Below are 24,098 nucleotides of genomic sequence, written 5' to 3' on the forward strand. Positions count from 1 at the left end.
GGCTTGTATTATCATGTGTGTTTTAATATTCTTTTCTTTATGAAAAAAAGAACCGATCTGTGAATATGTTATTGATTGCATTGACAGTGTGGTTCATGCTTGTGATCCCAGGATTCAGGAAGTTCAGGCAGGTAGATTATTACTTCAAGCACCAGGGGTCAGGGATTGTGAGTGGCTATATACTGAGTTCAGAATTATAAACGACACTCTAGATCAAAATACCAACACAATCTTTGTATATTGAACAGTGGTTGATGCAGAAACTCACAACTGGTCAGAGTGTAGTGAATTAGTATCAGGGAGTATCAGCTCTAAATGGGACATTAATAACATCCTTTACCCACAAGGTTTACAAGAGGGAAAGAGAGATGGTGAGAGCCAGAGGTCAGAGAGGACCCCAGTGAGGTAGTGTCTTCTGGAGACACAGGACTGTTACATTCATGAACGCACAACTGTGGACCTACAGTAAGACCTGCACAAGATGAAGCCAGTCAACAGTCTAGCATAGAGGGTCAGGGAGTCATGAGCCCCGACTCCTAAAAGAAGAACTGTCTGCAGCAGATAGCTTCTGAGGGAGAGAGAGGCCAGATCTCTTTAAGGTTGTGGTCCCTAGTCAGCTTTGACTCAGGATGTCTTCATGCCCATGAGTACATGGGCAGTACAAAATAGTCTTGTCGGGTTTTTAAAAATAAAGACTCAAAGTTGGAAAGAGGTAGAGATGTGAGGGAAACATCTGGAAGGAGTTAGAGGGAGGAGTAGGAAGTGAGTATGATCAAAATACATTGCACACATGTGTGACATTCTCAAAGAATTATTATCAAGAATATATATTTACAACTAAGTGTATAGTGGAGAAAAGGTTAGAAAAATGTACTAAGTTAACTTTGTGAGGGGAGGTAGTGGCTTTTTCTGTAGATAACTAAATGATTCGAATGGATAACTAAAATGATTACGTGGATTATTTTAAGAAAGAGAACAGGGTCTGGAGAGATGGCTCAGTAGTTAGAGCAATTTTATTCTTAGAAGACTCAGGTTCCATTCCCAGCACCTACATGATGCTCAGAGCTGTCCAGTGCCAAGGGCACTCTGCCTTCCTCTGACCTCTGACCTCTGAAGGCATCAGGCACACACATGATGTACCTCACGTATGCAGGCAAAACATTCATGCACATAAAATTAATAAACCAAAATGAAAACCAAAACAAAACAGGAAAAGCTGTCCTCCAATAAATAAATAGTTTCTTGACTGCAGGAACTCTATTGGGCTTGTTACATGGTGTTTACTGCTTAGTAAATAATTGATTCAATAAGAAAATTTCTAAATTGGTAACAGTTGTAAAATTGTGTTTTTAGAGCTTTTTTTCATTTTTGAAAGAGTACTTGAAAATTTTTTAATTATGTTTATATTTGAATATGTGTCTGTGTGTGGGTATGTGGAGGTGCCTGTGGCGGTGCCCCATCCCCTGGAACTGGAGTCACAGTGTTTCTGAGCCACCCATCATGGGCTCTGGAAACTGGCCTCTGGGCCTCTCCCACAGCAGTCGGTCCTGCCTTGCTCTCCAGCCCTGAACCTGACAGCCTGGCTGTCCTGAAACGCCGTGTGTGGCCTCAAATTCACAGAGATCGGCCTGCCTCGGCTTCCCTTCTGCTGGGATTACGGTGTGTGCCACCGCCCCTGCTTCTTTCAGGAGCTTAAGCAAGTTTAATCGGAGTCTGTTGCCAGAATAATGTAGACACAGACTTTAGATGTAATTTAAAAGGGTTCACCAGTCCCTAGCAGAGTTCTCTGTACTTCATGATTTATTGCCCATGGTCTGTTGTTGTCTATGTAATAACAGATATACATGCTACATGTATGCTGAAGGATTTGAATGTGATATTAGCTAGAAGTCCGCTAGCCTTCTATAGAAGGTGGTAGCCTGATCTAACTGACACAAATAGAATTAATCACAAAGAGCAAAAAAGTATCTTACAGTCTGGTAAGCCTGGTATCGGACGCAGAGCAGCGAACAGTAGAGGGGCAGTTGGAGCCCTGGAGTGACTGGGAGGGTAACTGGGCAGAGGCGCTGGCTGCGGCCCATCTGGAAGAGCAGCCACAGACTGCACCCAGAGGAGGGAATGATAGCCTTGCAGCCTTGCATAGACTGCCGCCTCCTATAGACTAACAGGAGAGATCTCTGGCGTGTGCAGGATGGTGGCTGACAGACGCTGTGTGCTCATGAACGCTAGATGAGGGTGGAGCAGTCAGTGGGAGAGTGGTGTCTTGCAGAGCAGAGCTGCAAGCTTTCTTTCTGCTTCCAGTAAACTGTTTGTGGAGTCACTGTCTAGTTTTTGTTGTTAACCTCTTTTTTTAATCCTTTCTTATTAATTTGTTTATTAGTATTATTATGTTTTTCTTTCTTTGAAATTCTCCTAAGGGTAGCAGCCTCATCTGTCACTGTAGTCTCCTTTAGTAGTCTCAGTACCTGTGGAGCCTTGCCTAAAGCATGTGTCATGCTGCATTTACAAGTTACCAGTTTGTTCTGATATGCATTATATTAAATAAGTGCACTGTCCCTATACACAGGAGCTCCAAACTCCAGGGCTGCCACGTGTGTGGAAGGTATTTCCAGACTAGGGGAGTGGTATGTGTACTTTTTGTTTGCCTTTATTCATTTTAAAAATTAAACATCTCCTTTTGTCTAAAATTAATGTGATTATGAGATATCTGGTAAGGAAACAAGCCACAGCATGTAAATATAAATCTCTTTCTAAAAACAGAACTACCAATGAAATAAAAAACCTTCAGTATCTACCTCGAACCAGCGAGCCTCGGGAGATGCTGTTTGAAGACAGGACGAGAGCCCACGCAGATCACATAGGACAAGGCTTTGAACGACAGACCACCGCGGCTGTTGGAGTGCTCAAGGCGGTGCACTGTGGGCAGCGGTACGCCCCACTGCTGATTGCTGCTTGGAGATTTATCTTTTATGTGCATGGGTATTTTACCAGAACACCACGTGTGTGCAGTGCCTGCTCAGGCCAGAAGAGAGCATTGGTGCTCTGAATCTGGAATGGCAGACAGTTGTGAGCATGTGGGTCCTGCATCCTCTGGAAGAGAGAGCCGGTGCTCTTAACTCCTGAGCTAGTGTCCAGTCCTACTGTTGCTTCTTCTGTTTGCTGATGGCTGTATTGAGGCGTGAATCCAGGGTCCTGTGCACATTAGCCACTGTTATTTTATCACTATTTTTCTTTTCTTTTTTTTTTTAAATTAAATTTAATTTCATTATTTTTGAGATAGGATATTACTAGCTGGCCTTATTATGTATGACTGCCCTGGAACTCACTATGTAGATCAGGCAAGCCTCAAGCTCACAGAGAGTCATTTGCCTCTGCCTCCCAAGTGCTGGAATTATATATCCCATCTAAAATCAGCCAGGCTGGGCAGTGGTGGCATTGTTAAAGGGAAAACTGATTTACTTGGTGTTTACTATATGCCCATTTACAAATGTTGTTTACTTTGTTTTTTTGCTTATATTATACACTGGAACACATTATGCAGGGCCATCAGTTTACTTAGTAAGTGCTAAGTCTAAGACTCATTCCTCTGTCTCTGTTTCTTCCTGTCTCTGACTGCCACAGTGTTAGCGTTATAGTTGCAGAGGGTTTAATGCCTGGCTTAGTGCATGGGTGCTGGGGTCCAAACTCAGGTCCTCAGCAGCGAGTGCTGTTACCTGTTGCACCAACTTCATAACTTCCAGAAACCAGTTTAATTCTTAAAATACTATAAAAAATGTATAGCTTTTAAGATTTTGCAAAAACTGTAACTTAAAATTTCCACATAAGGAAATATACTTTTTAAGGACTTCTAATGTAGCATGTTCTTCCTTCAAGAGGAATAGTACTGCCTTATAAACGAACACCATGGAGTGTAGCACTCCCTGCCACCGCCTCTGTTTGCCTGAGTGCTGGGAGCAAGCCAGCCATGGTACTCCCTGCTGCTGCTGTTTAGTGTGTTAATATTAAAGTCGGGAGGCAAGTGGTTGTTAGGACTGTAAGAGTCATGCTCGTTGCTTCCTGTGATCACTGCGAGGAGTAAGAGCCTGTTTGGACCATGTGCAGGCCCGTGCAGCAAACTGCTGTCTGTAACAAGGCCGTGTGTCGTCACTGGGTTTGGATGTGTACTGACACTAGAGGAGCTGTTGTCGCTTGTTTCGTGTTCTGCTGTGTTTTTGTGTTTTTCTTTATATTAAGTATCAAAGTATTAATCTTTTATTTGTTTCTCTTTTTCCCTCCCTCCCTTCTTTCTTTTTTCTTTTTAAAATTTTATTTATATGAGTACACTGTAGCGGTCTTCAGACACACCAGAAGAGGGCATCAGATCTCATTACAGATGGTTGTGAGCCACCATGTAGTTGCTGGTAATTGAACTCAGGACCTGGAAGAGCAGCCTATGCTATTAACCACTGAGACATCTCTCCAGCCTCTCTCTTTTGTTTTTTATCATTTGTTTATTTACTTTTTGAGGCTGGGTTTCTCTGCATAGTCATGGCTGTTCTGACTTGCTCTGCAGACCAGGCTGCCCTTGAACTCAGAGATCAGCCTGCTTCTGCCTCCCACATGCTGAGGTTAAAGGTGTATGCCACCATGCCTGCATATTAAAGTATTCTTAGAGCTCTGTTTAGTATCAGTTTCAGATATTGATGCAGTTATGAGGCCAGAAGAGGGGTTGGATCCTCAGGAACTGCATTACAGACAGTTGTAAATTGACTTATATGGTGCTGGGAACCAAATCCAGATCCTCTGGAAGGACAGTAAGTGCTCCTAGCCAGTGCACTGACTCTCTGACCCCCAGTTTAGTTATGTAGACTAGGCTGGCCTTAAAGGTCACATAGATCTACCTGTCTTTGCCTTCCAAATGGTGGGATTAAAGGCATGTCCCTGTAAGCCTGGCCCTTAAACTTTTTTTTTTTTTTTTTGAGGTAGTATCTCTTCATTTTGCCTAGGCTAAACTTCTCTGCCTATGCCAACTTTTCTCAGGTTTCTTGATTGTTGAGATGACAGTATTCTTCTGTGTCTAGTTTAGCATTGATTTAGATTACAAAGAACTCTTCTGTCAATAGGACAGGGTTTATGAATCATTAATCGTACTGTATAACTATAAATATTATTAAGACAGGACTTACATAGATTCTTATTTGGGGCTTGCGTCATAAAAACTTGCTTTTCTTTTGTAAAGTGTATGTGTTGCGTGTGTGCATGAAGGTCAGAGGACAGCCTCCACTGGTAGTCTGCACCCTCCCCTGTGAGGTGGGACTGCTTGCTGTCCAGCTGCAGGCATGCCAGGACAGCTGCCTGCAGCTACCTGGGATTCTCTGGTCTTCATCTCCCTGCTGGCCATGTGAACACTGGGACAGCGCTGCTCAGCTTCCCGTGGGTCCTGGGGATGAACTCAGGACCTCGCACTTGCTTGTCACGTGCTGTACCTAGTGAGCCATCTCCCCAGCGCATAGTTCAGTTGGTATAACTTGCACTCAGTGAAACATATACCAATATTTATTCTGTTGCTTGTTTTGACTAATTTCTTTACTACTACTACAGTGAAGACGTAGAAGTTTGACCTCTCTCAGTATTCTTGGCAGCTAATCACTTCAATCATTTTTCTTCACCTCAAATACCCATTAATCTACTATTTTCTGCCTCTAGGTTAGTCTGTTAGTTACTTCTCTAGTTGCTGCGATAGAAACTGTCTGAAAAACAGTGTAAAGCAGGCTTGGCTTACTGACTTACACAGAGGGTTAGTCCATGGCCATGCGCTCCCTCCCATGCGCCTGGAGAGAAATTAGTAAGCAGCTTGTGTTTTTCTTTCAGTACTTTGATTTTCTTCTGGTTTGTATTGTCTTTGAAAAGTCTGCATTCCATGACTATTACTGTCATATTCTGTATATAATGCCATCCACGAACCTGTCACTGAACCTTAGGAATTGGCCTGTTGTGACGTCAGTTTTGTTTTTGAGATTGTATTTTACTGACAGCGTCTCTCTCTTCCCCTTCCTTCCTGCAGACCCTTCCATTTATCCTTCACTTGCTCTCATCAGTCATTACTGCATGCATACGTGTGTTTTTATGTATAGACATACTCTCCAGTACGACCTGTTGAGTCCATTTAATGTTACTTGTGTGTATGTTACCAGGGCTGGCCACTGGGCACCTGACACCAGCTGTGTGCCTTTCCCTGCTTTCCTCAGTTGCCTGTAATTCTTTATGTAGGGTTGAGGCCCCATGGTTTTACCTGATAGAGTTTGGCATGTTTGTTGGTGGTTATGTTGATGAGACTTTATGGTGGAGCTTTTGACATTATTAGGAGACACAGTCCATCTGGCTCTTACAATCTTTATTCTGTCTTTTACAGTGTTGTTCTGAGCCCTAGGTATGGGAGTGCTTTGTAGGTGTGTTAACTGAGACTAGGATGTCTATAACTCTGAGTATTGATTGGTTAGATTTTTTGCTAGTTGTCTCTGTCAGGCTAGATAGACCCTGTTATAAATTTCCTTACATATTACATTGCTTGGAATTTTACTTCAAAAATTTATTTTGAGCACCTAAAAATGTATATTTCTGATTGAACAATTTGGGAATTTTTCACAATTTATATAAAAATTTAGTGTCTTCCGGGAAGAATATGAATATTTTAATGAGCATTTCTTAATTTATTACTGCCTCATTAATATGCACAGTTAATATGTACTATGAATTACAGCAATGGAATAAAATAAAGCAAGAGTCACTTAGAGGAGTTATATTCATCCCATCTAATACTACTAGGTCTGAGCCTACTTAGTGCCCAAGATTCTTAAGATTGGGTGTGTTCAGGCAGGCAGTAAATAGTTTCTACTGAACAAGAAAGTATTGTTCCCCCTTCTCCCTTGGCAATCTAACTCAGGTTATAGGTATGAACTACCTCTGCCCATGCTTCTAATTATAGAAATTAATGATAGATTAAACGTACATATTTATGAGTAACAGTGTAATATTTCCAAAACAGGTATACACTGTAACAGTCGGAGCAGGGCAGCAGCTTTATCTATCACTTCCAGCATCTACCATAACATGCACCATTTTGTGGTGGGAATCAAGTTCTCCTTCCTGTTTTGCATGTACAATTAAGTGTTAACCATAGTCATCCTCACGTAGTCTCTGAACATTTCCAGTTACTCTTCTTACCCAAATATACCTTTACTTACTCTCTCCATACTCAAGCCGTCCTCCTCCCAACTTCTGGTATCCACATTCTGTTTTGCCAAGATCAGCCTTTTCAGTGTGCACAGAGAAGTGAGAACATGTGGTCCATGTGCTTCTATGCATGCTTTAACTTCTTTTATGCAATTTAATACTTAATTTGAAGGGAAATTGAACTATATTTAAAATGAGATATTTAGCATTGATCATAAACTAGTTTTACTTGAATTTATTAAGGGCCTAACAGAATCAAACATTAATGGAGGATTTCATTATTACCACTCTCCTCTACAGGCCTGAGCAACCCCGAGTAACCAAAGATGTAATTTGTTTTCATGCAGAAGATTTCTTAGAAGTAGTTCAACGAATGCAGTTAGACTTACACGAACCGCCACTGTCCCAGGTAAAACTTAAATAATTACCATTTTCCATGTAGATGTTTGTTGCACAAAGACTTACCTATATTCTCGTTTCCTTTTTTAGTGTGTGCAGTGGGTGGACGATGCAAAACTGAATCAGCTGAGGAGAGAAGGCATCCGCTATGCCAGGATCCAGCTGTATGATAATGACATTTATTTTATTCCAAGGAATGTTGTCCATCAGTTCAAGACAGTTTCAGCTGTATGCAGTTTGGCGTGGCATGTTCGACTTAAATTATATCATGCAGAGGAGGACACTTGTCACAGTCCAGTTACTCATGAAAAAGGCACAGCATCAGGTCCCACAGCATCAGTTCTTGGAACTCACACTGAGAGCCACACCTCCTCAGACTCGGTGTTGTCAGACAAACTTCATTCGAAGTATGAATCACAACAAGTTAAACATGAACCTGTTGCACCTCTAAGAATCAAGGAAGAACCCGTGACGGTTACTGTACCTGAAAAGATTAGAACACCAAATAATGCAGAAGGCAAGAGCAGTAAGGCAAAGCTGGATCATGTTCAGTTTTCAGATTTTCAGATTGACATGGATTCTAAATTTGAGAACACCAACAAAGACTTAAAGGAAGACTCGTGCCCTGGAAGTGTCAGTAATACAGTGGATACACGGCAACATAGTTCTATACATTCAAATCAAGACAAAAGTGATGATGACAATTTGTGCTAAATTTGTACATTGCGTATAACCTTTCTTTTAAAAATAATTTGTAATGATTCATGAAATCTGAAAGCAAGGCTAGGATTGCTCTCAAGTCTGTTACAAAATATAGTTGATGTAGCTTTGTAACATTCCTCAGTGCCTGTCCGTAACTGTGAAGAAGTATCAAGCACTTAGGCCAGATGCACCGGAAACATCGCAGGCTTAAATACACAGGAGTCTTTAGAAAAGTCATTTGAGTTGGAGTTTTAGGCTTTAGAGTAGAGCTGACAAAATCATATAAATATATTTTTTGTAATATGAGCCAGATTTTTTTTTTTGAAAATTTAAGGTTTTTCCATAGAGCTTATTTATACCAGCGTTTTTTCATTTTAAATGTGTCAGCACTGTAGTGTAAATAGCTTTACAAAACCTTTTTAGTGTGATTTATATTGAAATGTGAGCCACTTAATAAAGGTTCATAATAAATGCTTTCTCTTGAGCTTGCAAAAACATACTGACAATTCAGTTTGTTTGATATATTATGTTTTTGTTAACATATACATGAGGGGAAGTGATGGAAGGAAAATGTGTATTCAACTCTAGTTAATATTTAAATTTTTCCATACTGTACAAGCATTCAAAAAGCCACGATTCAGTTACGAAAGCATATACATATGGAGTGAGTGTGTGTGTGTGTGTGTGTGTGTGTGTGTGTGTGTGTGTATACACTTACATGTGTGCTTGGGAATGTATATATGTACATTGTTTTGCACAATTTCTTAAATTGATGAATATATAAAAATTCTTAGTGCTACTTCCTGGATTGTATTCTAAAATATTTATGTTCAACAGTAAGAAAATAATTTAATTAATAGAGTTTTAGAAGCTGGGAGAAACTAAGTACGTTGATGGCTTTTATCCTTCTAATTAATGAAGTTAATGTGGCTGGAGTCTTCAGCTCTAGAGTAATTTTTCTTGTGCAAGTAATAAGTTTAAAAAATTTTCTAATAAGCACCTGTATGTTTAGTAATAGCTGACTAAAAAATTGACATACAGAAAGTTTAATTATGAGTAATTAGAAGTCTTCTTTTACATTTTTCCATATCACAAAAATGAGCTTTTAAACTAAGGGCAGTGACAGTGACCTGACCGTTGTCCACAATGTAACTAGCAAACACTGTCAGACTCTTCACCAGCCTGCAGGGCACACAGTAGGTGGACTTCCTCTAAACATGCTCTAGGGAGTGCACTGCGCAGGACAGGACGGCCAGTGCCTGCAAGGTGAGTAGACATCTGCACCCGTGGGCTTCAGCACGCCTCGTCTGCTCCCACTTCCGTATGGTCGTCTGCTCCCACTTCCGTATGGACGTGTGTGGGGATGGAAGGAGCCCTGATCATCGCAAACATTTTGGTGTTTGTTTTATTCTGGGTCCCTGCCTTGATTGATGGCTTTCAGTTGGCTTTCCTTGTGCTGCGTTGCCTTTTGGGAGACCACGGTTTCCATTTCAGTGGGTTCCATGTTCACCTTATTTTTGGTAAGGCATCAAAGCTATGCTTCTAGTTGGGGAGAAACCACTTAGAGAAATGTATTTCACTAGAACTGATGAAAAACAACACCAACAGCAGTGTCTTATCTCCTGACTTGAGGTAGGCTAATAAAGTAGGAAATGCTGATGGCTTATGGGAGGATCTCAGGATGTTTGCAGTGGGGAAGGTCCATGGAATAGAGAAATTAAAAATCATGACGGTGTAAATAGGGATTTGGTTTTCTACATAACTAGCTGTCTTTCACTGCACTCATTTAATCTACTCTAAGCTAAATTTAGGGTTCTTCACCATCCTTCTTAAGATGGGACAGCAAAAATTCTTAACAAATGAGTATTAAGAAATAGGGATATTGTTAAAATTTAGTTTTTAAATTGATGGTGATATATTTTTCACAGTGTGTTTTATTTCTAGTCACATATATGTATACCTACTAAGGTCATACTGTAAGAAAATGCTGTTAGGATATCTCCAAAATATACGAGCCTTAAGTTTTAGCTTAAAGGAAGGAATTTCTGAGATAGCATAGCCATTGCTTTTAGGTATAGTTTCTTATGTAACCCTTAGTTAACATAGTTATCCATATAGATTTACATCTCTGTGAAGGTGAAGTGTGTGTAAAGCAGCACGTTCCTGATTTCAAGATAAACCCTTACAGACTTGAATCATGCTTAGGCCCCAGGCTTACGGGTTAATTTTTAAAATCCTCTTCAGATGCCATCTGAGAACTTGTTAACTACCTTTGTTACACACAAATTCCTATTTTAATATTGCATAATCATGTTTTTTTTAGTTAGTACACCCCCATTCTCCATGTGAATATAAGATTTTTATTTCTAGTATCTTGGACCAGAACAATAAAGCACTCAAGGTATAGTTTTAATAAGGTCATATGCTATATAGAGTGAGTATTATATAAGTTATTAAGTGATATACAGACCTATACATAAAAACTTAGGTACCTCAATGGTATTTGATATATATACTTCCCCTTTTTCTAATTTTATTTATATATTCCTATCTGTCTAAGTAGTATATATCCCATACTCAGGTTAGCTATCAAGGAATTAAATAAACATTTTTATTTTTAGTTGCAAATTTACTTAAAGCCATATATTGATTACCTTCCTTATAACAAAACTATTGACCTTAACGATCAGGTTGGTTTATCACAACACTGTGTATTTGTATTTATGTATGTATTTCTGAATAAGTTTGTTTGAAATGTTTCCAAAATAGGAGGTATAGAAAGTTGAGGATGGGGAAGAATTTCTTAGGCTAAATGTTTAAGGAATGTAATTAATGTACTCAAAGTAAGTTTTTTTTTTTTTTTTCTAATTTCAGTTCTATGTTGTAAGGGTTTTTTGGTTTTTTTTTTCCTTTTTTTTTGTAAATAATAAATTAGCATTGCTTGGTAAATTTGCTTTCTTGAGGGTGTTGGAAGGGACAACTTATTTATATGTAAAGTGATTATTTCCATTTAGTCAAGGTACAGATTTGTTCTTGGCATTTGAGAGGCTATTTTCCTTGTCTTCCACCTTTAAATAAATACTAAGATTGATAACCACAATCTTTTTACCTTTGTTTTGTAGTTATTTTCTTGGATTTGCCATTCTATTTTAGTCTCAGACTAACTGTTACTCTCTGTCTCTCCTGTCTTTTGAACCAGCAAGGACTGAGGTGGGGGTAGGGGTGTAGTCTTATATCTCAGGTATCTGTCTTTCTAGCTTGTCCTGGACTTCACACCCAATTAAAGAATATGAATGAGCTGAAATATATGGGCATGTAGACTTTATGTTAACAGAAATTATAAGCAAAATGTCTGTGTGTCTGGGCTTTTACTTGCATGTGCACCTGTGCATCTTTTGTGTACAGTGCCCAGGGAGGCCAGAAAAGGGCTTTGGTTCCCCTAGGACAGTGGATCTCAACCTTAGTGCTGTGATCCTCTCATACAGGTCCTTACGTTATGGTAACTCCAACTATAAAATTATTTGTGTTGCTATTTCATAACTATATTTTTTCTGTTAGGAACTGAAATGTAAGTATCTGTGGTTTTTTATGTCTTAGGTGACTCCTATGAAAGGGTTAGTCTATCCCTTCAGGAGGTTGTGTGCTGCTGGATCAGTGCTGAGATTTGAACCTGGGACCTCTGGAAGAGCAACCATCGCTCTTAACCACAAGCCATCTCTCGGGCCCACTGTGATCTTCTTACCATTATTGTGAAATTACAAGATCTGTGATCCCAAAATTAATCTGGACAGCCTTGTCCCTGTCCTCAGAGTTTTCTCGTTGGGACTGTCTGTGGCTGAGCCACACTATTATGTGGAGCACCCCTTTTCTTGGGTGGGGCTTTTAGTCCTCGTTCTCTCAGGTGAAGTTCTTAGATCCCTGAGCGGACGTTTCCCACCATTCCACACCTCACTGTCCCTTGTTCTTCAATCCTTACTCTTGGTGTTGTCAGACGGTGCCGTTTACTGCCAGGGCCATCCACACTTCCTGGGTTTCTGGTCATCAGCACTCATCACTTTGTCCTTAAACCTCTAGAATCTGTTCTCTGTGCCGGAGGTGGTGGGTTTTCAGTGTTTCATGGTCTCTGCTCGGCTGCAAGTTCCATTCCTTGAGTAGTCTCGGACTGCAGCACTTTGAGCTGGCCTGGTTTCTCACTCACATTTTACTTCTCGGATGGCCAGATCTGGTTTGTTCTTCCCGCTTTTACCCTCAAGCATTAGCTGCTCCATTTCTCCATCTACGTTGTCATCTCTCAGGACACCAGTTGTTCATTTTCCACATCCCTAGTGAGATGACTATAGAATGTCTTTAGTTCATGCAGTATTCTAGGGTCCTCCTTGCCCCCCAATTCCTCTGCCTTCACTTTGCAATCCCAGTGATTTTGTTTTGCTCCAGATACTCTGATAGGATTTTATTTTCTTTAGAAACATTCCATGGCGGTTCTTTTTCTAAAGGTAAGGGCCATATATTTACTATTGTAATGAAGAGCCTTTATGATCTAGTTATTTCTACCCAGCCTCATATTACAGTATTTTCTATCTGATGTGGTCAGTTCTTGGCTTCACCAAATGATAGATAAGTATACACTCTCAAGATATCTTTGCGGGAATTGGTTCTGAGACCTGTTTTGCATACCCAGATCTTCAAGTGTTATGTAAGTATTCTATATAAATATTTGTAACTTTTGTATATACCTTAAACCATTTCTTGCTTATTTGTTATATCTAATATATAAATGCCATGTAAAATGTTTTTTTTCAGGGACAAGTCTTTTTTTTTGTTTGTTTTGTTTTTCAAGACAAGGTTTCTCTGTAGCTCCAGCTGTCCTGGAACTCACTCTGTAGACCAGGCTGGCCTCGAACTCAAAAATCCACCTGCCTCTGCCTCCCTAGTGCTGGGATTACAGGCGTGGGCCATCACCACCCGGCGTGGGGACAAGTCTTATGTTCAGTACAGACTGGTATTTTCCCCATTCACCTTCAATCTAGAATTGGTTGGCTCTGTGTGCACGGAACTCCTGGCTATTGAGAGCTGACTGTTTGCCATGTACTCTGCTGGAGAAATACCTGGAACACAACACAGTGAAGTCTTGTCTTTCTTTACAACACCACCTTTGTGCTGTTGCCTCAGTAGCTTGAGTAGAACAGTCTTATTTCTTGTGCTCCTTTCAGAGTGCAGGTTTGACATATGTGTTAGTAATGTATGGTAGGCTAAAAAAAAAAAAAACAAAAAAAAAAAAAACACAGATGTCATTAATTTGTGCCTCTCACACCTGACACCTCACATAGTATTCTATAAATGGTTGAGGAAACAGAAGAACAAATGATGTATGCTTTTGTAACTTAAAAACTCAATTCTTGGGTATAATTCAGCAGAAATGTGGAGAAAATTAGATAAACAAGCACTGTGGAGAAATCAAGTTTGTGTTTTGTCCTGTACTCCTGATTGGCATTTTAAGGTAGCGATGTCAGAGTTAATGTGTTAGACAAACTTATGTAACAGTCGTTTCCCCCTTTGCAGCTAGTTTTTCTGATGATATTGAAAGTTATTAAAATTATACGGATTAAAGCTGCTCTGTTCCAGCCACAGGGTTTCATGTAGTCCTGGCTGTCCTTAAACTCACTCTACTATATGACCAGACTGGCTGGAAACCCAGAGGGCCTCCTGCCTCTTTCCCCCCCCCAAGTGCTAGAGTTAGATTTGCCCCCTCTTCCCAACCATAGGGTTTCTCTGTGTAGCCCTGGCTGTCCTGGAACTCGGTATGTAGACCAGGCTGGCCTTGAACTCAACTCGAAGATCCACTTGCCTCTGCCTCCAAAGTGCTGATCTTAAAAGTGGCGCACTGCCACCACCTGGCAGGGATTAGATTTTTAATCAAATGATTAAAATGGCAATCATATAAGCACCTTAATGAAGCAGAATTAAACTAGTTTTAACTCGTATTCTGTTTACACTTGTGGTTCTTCCTTCTGATAGTATACAACAGAAAATCAGAAATAGTGAATCATTCAACTACACAATTTTTCTTTTACCCTGTGAACTCTTAGGATTTGGGCAAGTCCATAAACGTGAAATATTTTCAGTCACTTGTGTAAGGCTACTTCACTGAGATACTAGATAGCATTTGTAGAACTGTAGCTGTAGTTTAATGTAACCCGAGGACATTGCTTCACCTGGTCTGTGTTCCTTACCTCTGCATGTAATGGGAGGGAATACACATCATATTGATTGGTAAAAGTCAAATAACAAAACGTGACAAATGCTCTAGCACACTGCTGCCTTATTATAGACAAACTTAGCTTCTGCTTCTGGGATTACAACAGTAGATCTAAGAGCTGCAGCCTGGGTCGCACCATTTCCTTAATGTCTGCCTCTAGGTTGGGGTGACGATGGGCAGACTGGAGAAGGTCCATGAGGGAAGTGGAGGTAAAGGTGTAGCAGTGAGAGGCCTTTAAAGGTGGTGTCAGATTGCACACACAGTGGTGTGGAAGGTGGCCGCAGAAAGCTGCCTGAAGATAAACATGACTCAGATCCAGAGAGCGGGCAGTGCAAGGGCTCAGGAGAAACTGCATTCAATGCCGAGCGTCTGAGAAAGAGCATCTTCTACCTCCTCCTTTGAAATTTTACCCTTTTGTAACAGCATTTGGAGTCCGACTCTCCTGTTCCTCAGAGCCCATGGCCAGACTTCATTTGCCTCAGTCTTTGTTTTACAAACACTATGAGTTGTCATTCCTCCCTGTCCTGCCCTCATGGACACTCCAATTTTGTGGATATTCTGTGAGCAATAAATTGACAAAACATTCCTTTGGTAGTTTGTTAATACTAATGGATTGACCATTTCAGTCTCACTGAAGACGAATGAAGGCCTGTTGCTCTTTCTGACTCTGGTGCTTAGGGGCAGGCCTGTCCATGGATGAGAATGATTATGTGGTTTTCCTTTCCAGATTGGCTGTGTTCAGTAGTTAACATTAATTCTGCTCATCTGCTGAACTGGAAAAAGCAAAGTGGAAAACAGGCCAAATTTGTCAGCCTAGTAAACTTAAAAGGACGGTAAGCGTCATTTCACGGTGTCCAATCTTCTGACACTAATCTGATCCTGGGGCACCTGTGTACTCCAAGTTAGACATGCTAACCCCAGACCCAAGCAGAGACCTAACCTGGGTCCTTGAGAACTCTCCATTAGTGGGTTGGTCTTGGTTCATAGAGCTACCTGGGGAAAAAAGACTTCACAGAATGCAACTTGCTAACACATCAATGAAGATGTTTGCTCACAGACTGCTTTCTCAGAAATTGTAACAAACCTTTTGCTCAGTGCTAATCATGTTATGTATCTATCACAAAGTGGGAAATTAATGGCCTTTATTAAGTCTCCAGTGTTACTTAAGACGTTAAGAATGTTGAAATATGTTATGTTGTTTACTATTAAGACATTAATAATTTATTGTGTATTACACAAGGAAAAAATTCTTTCTTGAGAACTTCTGAGGCCATTAATACTGTTTTTCCTTCATGTGTAAGCAGGTTGGTTATTGGGTTACCTTTTGGATATATTTCTTACCCATTGTTAAAATTGTTCTAGGAAAAGACTTTTTACACTTTTCTTCACCCAGAAGAGCTTCCAGTTAAGACAATTGCTTGAACAATTTTATCTGAACCAAGTGATTCTTTGGCTTATATAATGAGAACTTTATTTGCATTTACTTAATCATATATTCCAGTGACCAGTTTGGATTGCTCAATTAAATTTGGAGTTACCTGATCATGCCTGGAATCTTCATTTCTAAATATGTTTTTGACTCCTATTTTTAGATACTAAGAAATAACACTACATGGACAGTTAAACGGCAGGAAGGTATTCATAACTAGATTTTACTTGGTTAGCTCTTAAGTTTCAAAAACCTAATATAATTTAAGTGGTTTTTGTGGTGTGGTGGTGTTTGTTATTTTTATTTACAAGAGAGGAATTCATTAAAATAATCTTTTGGGGGCCTTGGAAGGCAACTCAGTAGATTAAAGGCTTGCTGTTAAAGTGTGAGCACCTGAGTTTGGATACACAGTACACACATAAAAGCTAGCCATTTGGGTGGTGGCGACAAGCAGGCCCTGGAAGCAGGGGACTTACTTGCTGTTCCAGGTTTGCTGAGATCCTGCCTCAAAAACTCTGGTGGACAGCAAATCAGGAAGACAGCAGGTGTTGACCTCTGGCTCCCACACACATGCACAGACCCCTGCACACTGGTATCCACTAGACACAAAAATTCTGTATTAGTAGTGAAAAAATAATGATCTGTATGTTAAGACTCAAAACTGGGTTTCTGTAGCCAGGCTGACCTCAAACTCAAAATTCTGCTCCTCCAGAACTCATCACCGCTCTCTGCCTATGTTAGAGCCTTTAGAACATCAAAGTGGCCACTTTCAGATTGCTGACAGAACTAAAAGTCAAAGTTACACAGTAAACATCTCTGGAAGGCAAAAGAGGGCAGAGAGGGCAAAAGCTCGTACCACTCCTTAAGAGGATCTGAGTTTGATTTCAGGACCCAAGTCCAGCATCTATACAAAGTACAGCTCCAGGAAATCTGACACCTCTGGCCATTCCAAGCACCTGCATCTCCCTGTACATACTATTTCTACGAGTACACACTAACATATACAATTTAAAAATAATTCCAAAGAAATCTTAAAAGTACTTGTAAATTCAGCAGTGTGAGCACTTGCTCCTGTGGAGAGAGGATGAGGGTTTGATTTTGAGTACCCAGATGGTCTCAACCTCTGTAAGCCCAGTTCTGGAGAACCTTGTGCTCTCTTCTGGTCTCTATGCACTGCTGCATACACATTAGTGCACATGAACTCATGCAAGCACATACAACATTCACACAAAAGGAAAAACAAAAGATTTTCAGGTTTTGTAATGCTTCACTTCCAAACTTTTCAGAAGTATTGCTACCTGGATTTTACTGGCATTGGTTAAGTACCTTGTTATGGTAGCCACATAGTTTTTCAAACCTGATTACTTTGAGTGAATGAGACACTATGTCTGAGATTTCCAAGACAAATAACTGGCATAACTGGTTTCTGATAGATTGGGACGAGTAACAGGCAGCTCATTGATTCATCCTAAGAAGTACAAATGGCTCAGACAGAGCCTATCTTCTTCTATAAAAACGCCACACCACGACTCTGAGTTGGAACACGAGTTGGCATCCCTAAACTATTTCCATAACCAATTTTCCCTTCATAATTTAAAAGCTTATTTACTTTGTTTATACAGAACCACAATCCAGTAAATATATACAGTTATTTAACTAAAGACTTTGTATTTGCAGCAAGTCCTGACAAGATAAGAGGCATGTGGAAAAATGAGGTCAGAAACAAGCTTTATTTACACAGGGATAATAAAGATATGAACTCAAGATATTGAATAATTTAGCTTAGGGTTAGCTACAAGTTTGTGCCAAACCAATCCTGTTCCCTAGTAGTTTAAGACTACACTTGGTATTTTTCCTTCAGTTCTGTTATTCTTGAAACTTGCAAACATTTGGAATACTGTATAGCTTGTTGAACAACAACAGAAATGAGACGATGTACTCGGAGGTCAGTCTCTCACAAAAAAGACATTATATCCAAGTTCTGTTAGAGCTCCAGCCAATAAGGCCCATAAAGGAATGAAGACATAGGAAAGATTCATGGTAGTAAACTGTTCCAGTTTAGCACACAGTGCGAGGCAGAAGGCTAACTTAAGTAACATTGCAATGAGGTACCAGGCTTTTTTTTTAATATTGTGTGATCCATGTCGGGGGTCAAAGCCAGACTTACACCGTCCAGCCATTTTCACAATCAGCATGACGAGAAGGATAGTGTCAAATATCCAGACTGGAATAAATATGAGGAACCAATTCCACGGTGCTTTCTCGTCCAGTTTCAACACCAACATGATGAGGAAGAGCAATGTGAAAAGCCAGGTGAGGAGCACTCTCTGAGCCAAGGACATTCTCATTTAACCAGTTTAGAGAGGCTGTTTCGGGGATGAAATAAGGGAGACACACCCTGAAAAGAAAAAAGGTCACAATTGGATAGCAGAAATCACTTTGATTCCCACTTCTCAGATTCCCTAATTTGGAAAACATTCTAGCATTTAAAACCAACTATTTGTGTATGTGCACACACATTCATATTTTCAATCTGAATCATGTACAAGTGTGTGGGTATATGCACACAGCTAGCGCCTTCAGAGGCTGGAGGTGGTGATGCCACCGGGGCGCAGTCCTCTGTAGGAGCAGCCTGTGTTCTTAACTGCGAGACTCTCCAGTCATGGCCACCATTTCTTATAGTCCAGGACTGACTGAGGCATTTACTGTGGACACTGAGCAAGAGCTTTAGTCAGGAGCAACGGTCCTTCTCAGTGTGTCAAGTCCGAGTCAAGCCTTTATCTGCACCTCAGGGATGTTTTTAACCTTTCTGCACACTTGCAAATCTAGAGTTTTGCATTTAATTTCAAGAGGTGCTAAAATAAAGCACCCGGGGTCAACACAATGAAACATGTTTTTTTGAGCCAGGATTTCTGTGTAGCCCTGGCTATCCTGGAACTCTCTAGACCAGGCTGGCCTCAACTCAGAGAGATCCCCCTGCCTCTGCCTCTTCAGTGCTGGGCTTAGAGGCACGTCTCACCACTGCCCGGTGCATCATGAGGTCTGTGAGGATAGAATGACTGATACAAACTGTAAGAGCAGCAAGACTTCAAAGGTGTCACTGGGCTAAATAGTCCACACAGGACTGTTAACTACACTTTCATATAATCCTTGTTGCTTGTATTTTTAAGTATTTCCTTACTACTTAAAAATAAGCAGACCTCTGAAAAACTTGAGATTTTGTTATCACCTACTGTTTAATGATTCAATGACAGGGGCTAACTTTTTTATATCACTGTAATTTTATTTTAAAATAGATTTCTTTTAGAAAACTTTTTATGTATATGTCTGCATGTGTGTGCTATATGAGGCCAGAAAAAAAAATGTTCAATGCTAAGAGTCTTTCTGAATGTGAACATTACCTGGCAACCCTGGTTGGTATCCTCTGGGACTAGAGCTACAGGGAGTCCTGAATCACCTAATGTAGGTACTGGGAATTGAACTCAGGTCCTCTGCAAGAGCAGCAAGCATTTTTAACCACTAAGCCAGCCTCCACTGCCCAGGACCTTAGAGTCTGTTACTCTAGGATGCATCCTTCCACTTGGAAAGCCCAGTACCCTCTCACTGCCAAGAATATTTTCAACTTCTCTTAGTTTTTTTCAATGCTAATGTCACTAAAGATAATTCTTAAAAACTTCTTTCAGTTGGGAATTCATTAACTTATACTCTAGCTTAAGGTATAAAGATGTATCTAGTCTTCACGCATGGATTTACAATTCAAGATTTTTTTTTTAATCGAAATCTTTCGCTCATTAAGAGAGGAAAGGTAGATACAGTGGGAAATCAGAAGGCAAACTACATGCAGTTACTCAACAGAGGGCACGGAAATGGAAACAGCTGAGTTACATTTTATTCCTTTGACCACGTAGAGAAGAAAATGAAATATAGGTCATGAGATTGTGAGAGGCATAGTAGGAAAATTTTGTTCTCTCCTTCCACCATACAGGTCCTGGGGACTGAGGCCAGGCCATCATCAGCCTTACTGGCAAGTGCAGCATTTACTTGCTTTTACCATCCCAAGAAGAACTATTTAGGAAAGTGCTCTCCATGATAAAGCTACTGGCAAATGACAGAGTGAAGCTAACAGGCGCACACAGCACATAGGAGAAGGAAAAGATCACCCACTGTAGAGGTAAACAAAAGGTATGCGTGCTAGAGGAGATGCAGGAACAGGCAGGAAGCGCTGACTGGCTAGATAGACTAACTAGGTGGTTATATCTGTACACAGAAGGTAGCTTGCTCTCTCTCTCTCTTTTTGTATGATTCCGGATCCATTGTTGAAACCCTCAGAGCTTAGTTGTGCGTAGTACACCCATCCAAGGTTCTTCCCATACCATTCCATTTTCCTTCTCCTGCTACTCTCAATACTCTTCTAAATGATCTCTCCTTACCCAAAGACAGCTCGGTTTAATCAGCTCACAATTTCCTTCTCAAAATAAGTGGCCTCGCTGCTTACAACTTGGTTGGCTTTAGGGCTCATCTGCCCTGGAACGTCAGGATCCTGATAAACCATCCTGGTCTTTGGTTTGGAAATGCCCATGGTGGTTTCGCGAGGATGTCTGGACTCTCTCAAACTCATGCTGGAATTTAATGCGTTTTTTTGCAAGACGCACCCCATAGCCATCGTGCAACGGCGCCCGCACGCAGCATGAAGGGGTGAGGGTCACCCGGAGGCAGCGCGGGCAGGGCAAGGGCCGAGCTCCCAACTCACCTGGTAGTGCGGTTGGCGGGAGAGCCGAGAGGGCAGCGAAGGTCGGGAAGTGCGCCAGTTTGGATCTTAGTCCTCTTCCACACTTTTCCCCCCATTAAATTCTTAGGCCCTCACATGATAATTAAGGAGAAGACATAATTCTGCCTCTCCAAACCGCCGCAGCGGAGGCCCTCCATCAAGGTTCCGCCCACATCCGGGGCTGTTCCCACCGGCCTTGGCCTATCCCGGAGAGCGGGCCTTGGCCTATCCCGGAGAGCGGAGCAGAGTCGTTTGGCGCTCACAGGCCCGTTCCTATTGCTCATTGGTTCATTTGGCCGCCAGTAACTGACTGGGCCGGCCTCTTAGTCCTATAGGTTGGGAGAAAAGTCAGTTTTCCCGCTCACGCCCACTGTCGGCCCCGCCTTCACTTCATCTGGACCCTCTCGCCCCGCTCGCCCCGCCCTCGCAACCTGCGGGCTGCCGCGCAGACTCCTTGGCTGTACAAGGAGCAGCGGAGGGGCGGGGCGTCCTGGGAGGCGGAGCAGGGCGCGGGCGGCGCGAGGGTGGAGGCAGCGCGCCGCCGGCGGCGGGGCTGTAGCTCTTCGGGCTCCAGCGGCGGCGCTAGCCTTCGACACTCTGCGCGTCTCCTTGCCGCTTCCCAGCGGCGCGGCGCCGGCGGCTACGGTAAGCGCCACTGCTCCACGCTCGGCGGGCCATGTGGAGGTCGCCGCGCTCCGACGGGATCCCCAGGGCTGTGTGGACCGGGCGGCGGAGCGGTGGAGCGGCGGGCGGGATGGGGGCGCGAGCTTCGGGGTCGGTGTGGCGCCCCCTGCCACGGGCACCTGCGGGCCCCGCTCGGCCGCGGCCCCCTCCCATCGCTGGGGCGCGGCGGCTGCGGGCCGAAGCTCGGCACGGTGTGGGCACCCGTGCCTCTGCGCTCCTCCGGCTTGGGGTCGCGCGGTCTCCAGAGGGCGTGTGGGGGCGGCGGGTGGCCGGGTCCGGGCCCACGCGAGGTCCTCTAGCGGCTCGAGGCGCGGGCTGCTGCGGGGCGGTTGTCCTGCGTGCAGGCACTGCCCGCGCCGAAGGGCAGCTGCTCCTCCCGCAGCTCCGGCGCACTGGAGTTGCGGCTCCTCCAGCGACTGCGGAGGGGCGGCTGCCCGAGTCCCGTCCGTGGGCCTTGCAGGGCATTTCAGGTCTGCAAACAATGCAGAGGTCCGTCCATAGGCATGCTTCACCTTGTTTCTGCCTCGTGTTGACAACCAGCGTTCTAGTATTGTTCTGGTATTGTGCTTTCTAAATCATCACCGCCTTATTAAACTCCAGGAATAATTTTGTTAACCATTTTATTTTTATCCCGACAACACCGAGGAACTGTATTAACATGTGCTACCGGGAAAGTACAATGTGGAACAATTAATTAATCTTCCGTGTGGGTTTTACATACTTGGGTGTATGTAAATTAGGTATGCAGTTTACAATTGTTTTGTCAGTGGTAGATGTTGCTTACTTTGATGTTACTTTACATGTAATACTTCTGTTATTTTCTTTTGCTTTCATCAAACATTTTTAAGAGTTTCTTACCTTTTTTTTTCCTTCCGAGTATTTGGTTATAAATGATTATGAATTTGCTAGGTACTTTCGTAAATCTTTTTTTTAACACGACTTGCATGCACGTTAGCTCAAGTCCTAACTTAGGTTTGGCCTACAGGCTATGGATCAAAAGGGAAAGAAACTAGTATTCTTGTGAGTTTTATGACTCAGACTTCAGACTCTAGAGGAAAGGAATTGGGAGGTCATGTCTGGAACCAGAAAATAACAAGGTGGTTCCAGGAAATTTCTTAAGTTTATCCCTCTTTGGAAGTAGTCTGCCTCCTGCACACAGAAGCTGTTGAATGCATTAGATAGTACCAGTACTATCTAATGTTGGGTGATGAGGATCCTGATTTTTACCATATTGTAGTAGATCATAAAAAAATGTATTCATTTCAAGTGCATTTAACAGTGTGAGGACTCTAGCATAGTCAAGCCTGCAAGAGTTAAATATTTTAAAGGCCAAATTGGCACTGGAGAGTTGATGCTAAAAATAAAGATGACCTGAACAGTTTTATAGTGGAAACCTTTTTGGCTAGTCCATTTTGTGTATAATTGTAGGGAATATGTAATGCATATGTTGTCACTAAGAGAATTTATGTTAATATGTTGAAAAAATAAAGCTCATAAATTAGTTGGATTATTTGTAGATTATATCACTTAATCCGGTGAGTAATTACTATTCTCTATTTTACAGCTAAGATTTAGTTAACTAGTTGTTTGAGATTTTAATGGTAATAAGTTGATAGATTCACTAATAACCAATTTGATTAGAAGGACTACATTTCAGGTGTTGTGCTTTAGGACTGCAGCGTTGCAGTGTAATGGGAGTGGGCTTGGTAGAAAGAGTCTAATAAATAGAAGACAATAGTGTTGCAGAGTGATGAACTGAATCCAGGCTCTTTCTCTTGTAACACTTCCAGATCACTGTGTAAATGCAAAGTGGAGTGCTGCTGAAGATGTAGGGGTGAAGTTGATCCTGTCACTGTTCTTAGGAGTCAGCAGGTTGCGAGGAGAGATTCTTAAACAAAGGATAGTACCTCATTATATTGTGACAGCGTGTGCAACCTGGCGGACTTTATGGAGGGCTTAAAGGATAGGTACCTGGGTCAAGTGTGGTAGCATGTGCCTTGACTTATCTAGGTTTTGAGAGGCAGGGAGATGTCTGAATTCTAGGAGAGCCAAGTCTACATAGACCTTTTTCAAGCAATAACAACAGAAACCAAACCAAAGTGGTTGGAGAGATGGCTCATTGGTTAAGAGCACTGGCTGCTCTTCCAAAGGGCCAGGGTTCAAATACACATGCTGGCAAAACATCAATACACTCAAAAATAACACTGGCGGTTCTTCCAGAAGACCTGGATTCAGTTCCCAGCACTCACACGACTGCTCATAACTGTAGCTCTAGTTCCAGGAGTCCAACATCCTCACACAGACATACAGGCAGGCAAAGCATCAATATAAATTAAAAAGAAAGATAGAAAAAAAGCCAAAACAAGATATAGTCACTAGAGTTTGAATACTTGCTGATCTTTTTTTACTGTGAATATGATACCACATTAGTTTCCTTATTTGTTTAGCAGAGAGGATAGTACTTCTGAGTGGATATTAAGTACTAAATAAAATAGGTCATGATAAGCACTGAACAAAGAAGAAAGAACATGTATCTTTTATTTCTTAAGAGAATGGTTGGGAGGTCCAGGGAGGAGCTTTCTTGAGCATTAGAGGCTTAAGTAGTTTCCATAAATAGGGAAGGAAGAAAGATACTCCTTACAGGAGAA

The 24,098-nt window shown here is 41.8% G+C and overlaps 3 protein-coding genes across 4 annotated transcripts in view; 2 read left to right on the forward strand and 1 right to left on the reverse strand.

Annotated features, from left to right (window-relative positions):
• The window catches only part of Rsbn1l (round spermatid basic protein 1 like), a 58,071-nt gene extending 46,658 nt beyond the window's left edge, over positions 1–11,413 (forward strand). The window contains exons 6-8 of the mRNA XM_052173101.1: positions 2,761–2,928; positions 7,513–7,621; positions 7,702–11,413. Of these exons, the coding sequence (XP_052029061.1) occupies positions 2,761–2,928; positions 7,513–7,621; positions 7,702–8,325 (901 nt within the window). The 3' untranslated portion in view covers positions 8,326–11,413. The remainder of the gene's footprint in view (positions 1–2,760; positions 2,929–7,512; positions 7,622–7,701) is intronic.
• Positions 11,414–17,709: 6,296 nt separating this feature from the next.
• Tmem60 (transmembrane protein 60) lies at positions 17,710–20,952 on the reverse strand. The gene is made up of 2 exons (XM_052173107.1): positions 20,749–20,952; positions 17,710–18,396 (listed from the first exon to the last, which is right to left on the reverse strand). The coding sequence occupies exon 2, from the start codon at positions 18,344–18,346 to the stop codon at positions 17,945–17,947; it is 402 nt and encodes a 133-aa protein (XP_052029067.1). The 5' UTR covers positions 18,347–18,396; positions 20,749–20,952; the 3' UTR covers positions 17,710–17,944.
• Positions 20,953–21,327: 375 nt separating this feature from the next.
• Phtf2 (putative homeodomain transcription factor 2) overlaps positions 21,328–24,098 on the forward strand; it is a 112,922-nt gene continuing 110,151 nt past the window's right edge. For both annotated transcript variants that reach the window (XM_052173108.1, XM_052173109.1), the window contains exon 1: positions 21,328–21,411. The gene's annotated coding sequence lies outside the window, so the exon portion shown is untranslated. The remainder of the gene's footprint in view (positions 21,412–24,098) is intronic.

Source organism: Apodemus sylvaticus, chromosome 2, assembly GCF_947179515.1.
Source record: "Apodemus sylvaticus chromosome 2, mApoSyl1.1, whole genome shotgun sequence".
Taxonomy (NCBI): domain Eukaryota; kingdom Metazoa; phylum Chordata; class Mammalia; order Rodentia; family Muridae; genus Apodemus; species Apodemus sylvaticus.